Source organism: Sinocyclocheilus rhinocerous, unplaced genomic scaffold, assembly GCF_001515625.1.
Source record: "Sinocyclocheilus rhinocerous isolate Xijiao unplaced genomic scaffold, SAMN03320098_v1.1 scaffold1595, whole genome shotgun sequence".
Classification (NCBI taxonomy): domain Eukaryota; kingdom Metazoa; phylum Chordata; class Actinopteri; order Cypriniformes; family Cyprinidae; genus Sinocyclocheilus; species Sinocyclocheilus rhinocerous.
In genome coordinates, this window is record NW_015655715.1 from 88523 (window position 1) to 89934 (window position 1412).

At 42.8% G+C, this 1412-nt stretch overlaps 1 protein-coding gene across 1 annotated transcript in view; it reads left to right on the plus strand.

Annotated features, from left to right (window-relative positions):
* The window catches only part of LOC107718867 (transcription factor Sp2-like), a 20051-nt gene that overhangs the window by 7964 nt on the left and 10675 nt on the right, over nt 1-1412 (plus strand). The window contains exon 4 of the mRNA XM_016526102.1: nt 357-575. Coding sequence (XP_016381588.1) covers nt 357-575 — 219 coding nt within the window. The remainder of the gene's footprint in view (nt 1-356; nt 576-1412) is intronic.

The window sequence follows — 1412 nt, forward strand, 5'->3', positions numbered from 1 at the left end:
GTTCGTGTTTGTGTGTGCTGTCTGCGTCACTCATAGCGAACATTTTTTCTATCGATATCGAAGAAGGTGTACCGTCGATAAATATCGATACCGTTTTATCACCCAGGCCTAAGTATGAGGATGTAATGATGAGAAGAAAAAGAAAACTCAGATAAAATGTTCAGAATCTGGTGGAAAATATGTTTTCCAATAATGTCACAATGCAAATAAAATGTTTTTTAAATAGGCTTGGTTTTTTTGTGTTTTTTTTTTTTTTGTGAATTATGGCGTTTTTATAAAATTTACCCTGCAAGTATGCGTGCGGGCAGCTGTTTTTGTTGATTGCGTATGTCCCTAATAATGTCTTCCTGAACCAGGCAGGAAATAATCTCCTGATCGTGCAGAGTCCAGGGGGGAGTCAGCCTGCCGTGGTACAGCAGGTGCAGTTGGTTCAGCAGAAATCTGATCAGCAGGTCGTTCAGATCCCCCCGCAGGCTCTAAAAGTGGTACAGGCTGCCTCTGCCACACTTCCCCCTGTACCACAGAGACAGACAGTCACATCCAGTGTGCAGGTGTCCCCCCCAGAACCCACACAGGTACATCAGGAAACAGCATTTTTGCTTTATGGTTTAATCAAGTTTAAAGGTGCAATAGGTGATTGTCTTCAGAAACATTTTTTGTTATGCTGGTTGAAAGTCTCTTCACATCCCGATAGCAATCATTAAGTTAAGTGGTCTAAATGTATTTGTCTGTATTTATATATTCTGTGGAAGGCGTAGGATCAAGAAACGTTCGTCCAATCTATATTAAAACGATATTCCGATATTAAAACGATATTCCGAGCTCGGTCCGAGCGTTTTAATATGCTTTCCTACCTGCCTGTCAACTTATGTATTAGCATACCTCTGCGCACCCAGTTCGCGCAGACAGGATACGTCATCAGTGCGTTCACGCACGCTGTGCAGACAGAGCGAGGATGGCAGACAAACATCAACAACTCGATCTTCCTTCCTGGTATTGTAGTACTTTTAAAGAATTCTCACCGGTGAATGACACATGATGTAGCCCAGCGGTTAATCTAGTCCTCGCGCCAGCTCGTTAGAAGTGAGCTACATGCATGAACTGTGTTCCTTCACTTCGCTGGAATTGGGAACCTGATGTAGCCTATTGTAGTAATGTTGTCTCTGGTCTGTGAGCATAGTGAGCATAAGGGGCGTGGCTTTGGGCGGCGATTGCAGGGAGGGTGGGACGTTCGCTTTCAGTGCTATCAGGCTAAAGTTAGCATTTTCCAAGATCTCCTATTGTACCTTTAAGCAATAAAAACTTCAAATAATAATGGGAAAATAATATTTTTTCTTTATGTCCCTCCTTTTGCCTTTTCCCCCCTCTCTCTCTCTCTCTCTCTCTCTCTCTCTCTCTAATTCTTTCTGTAA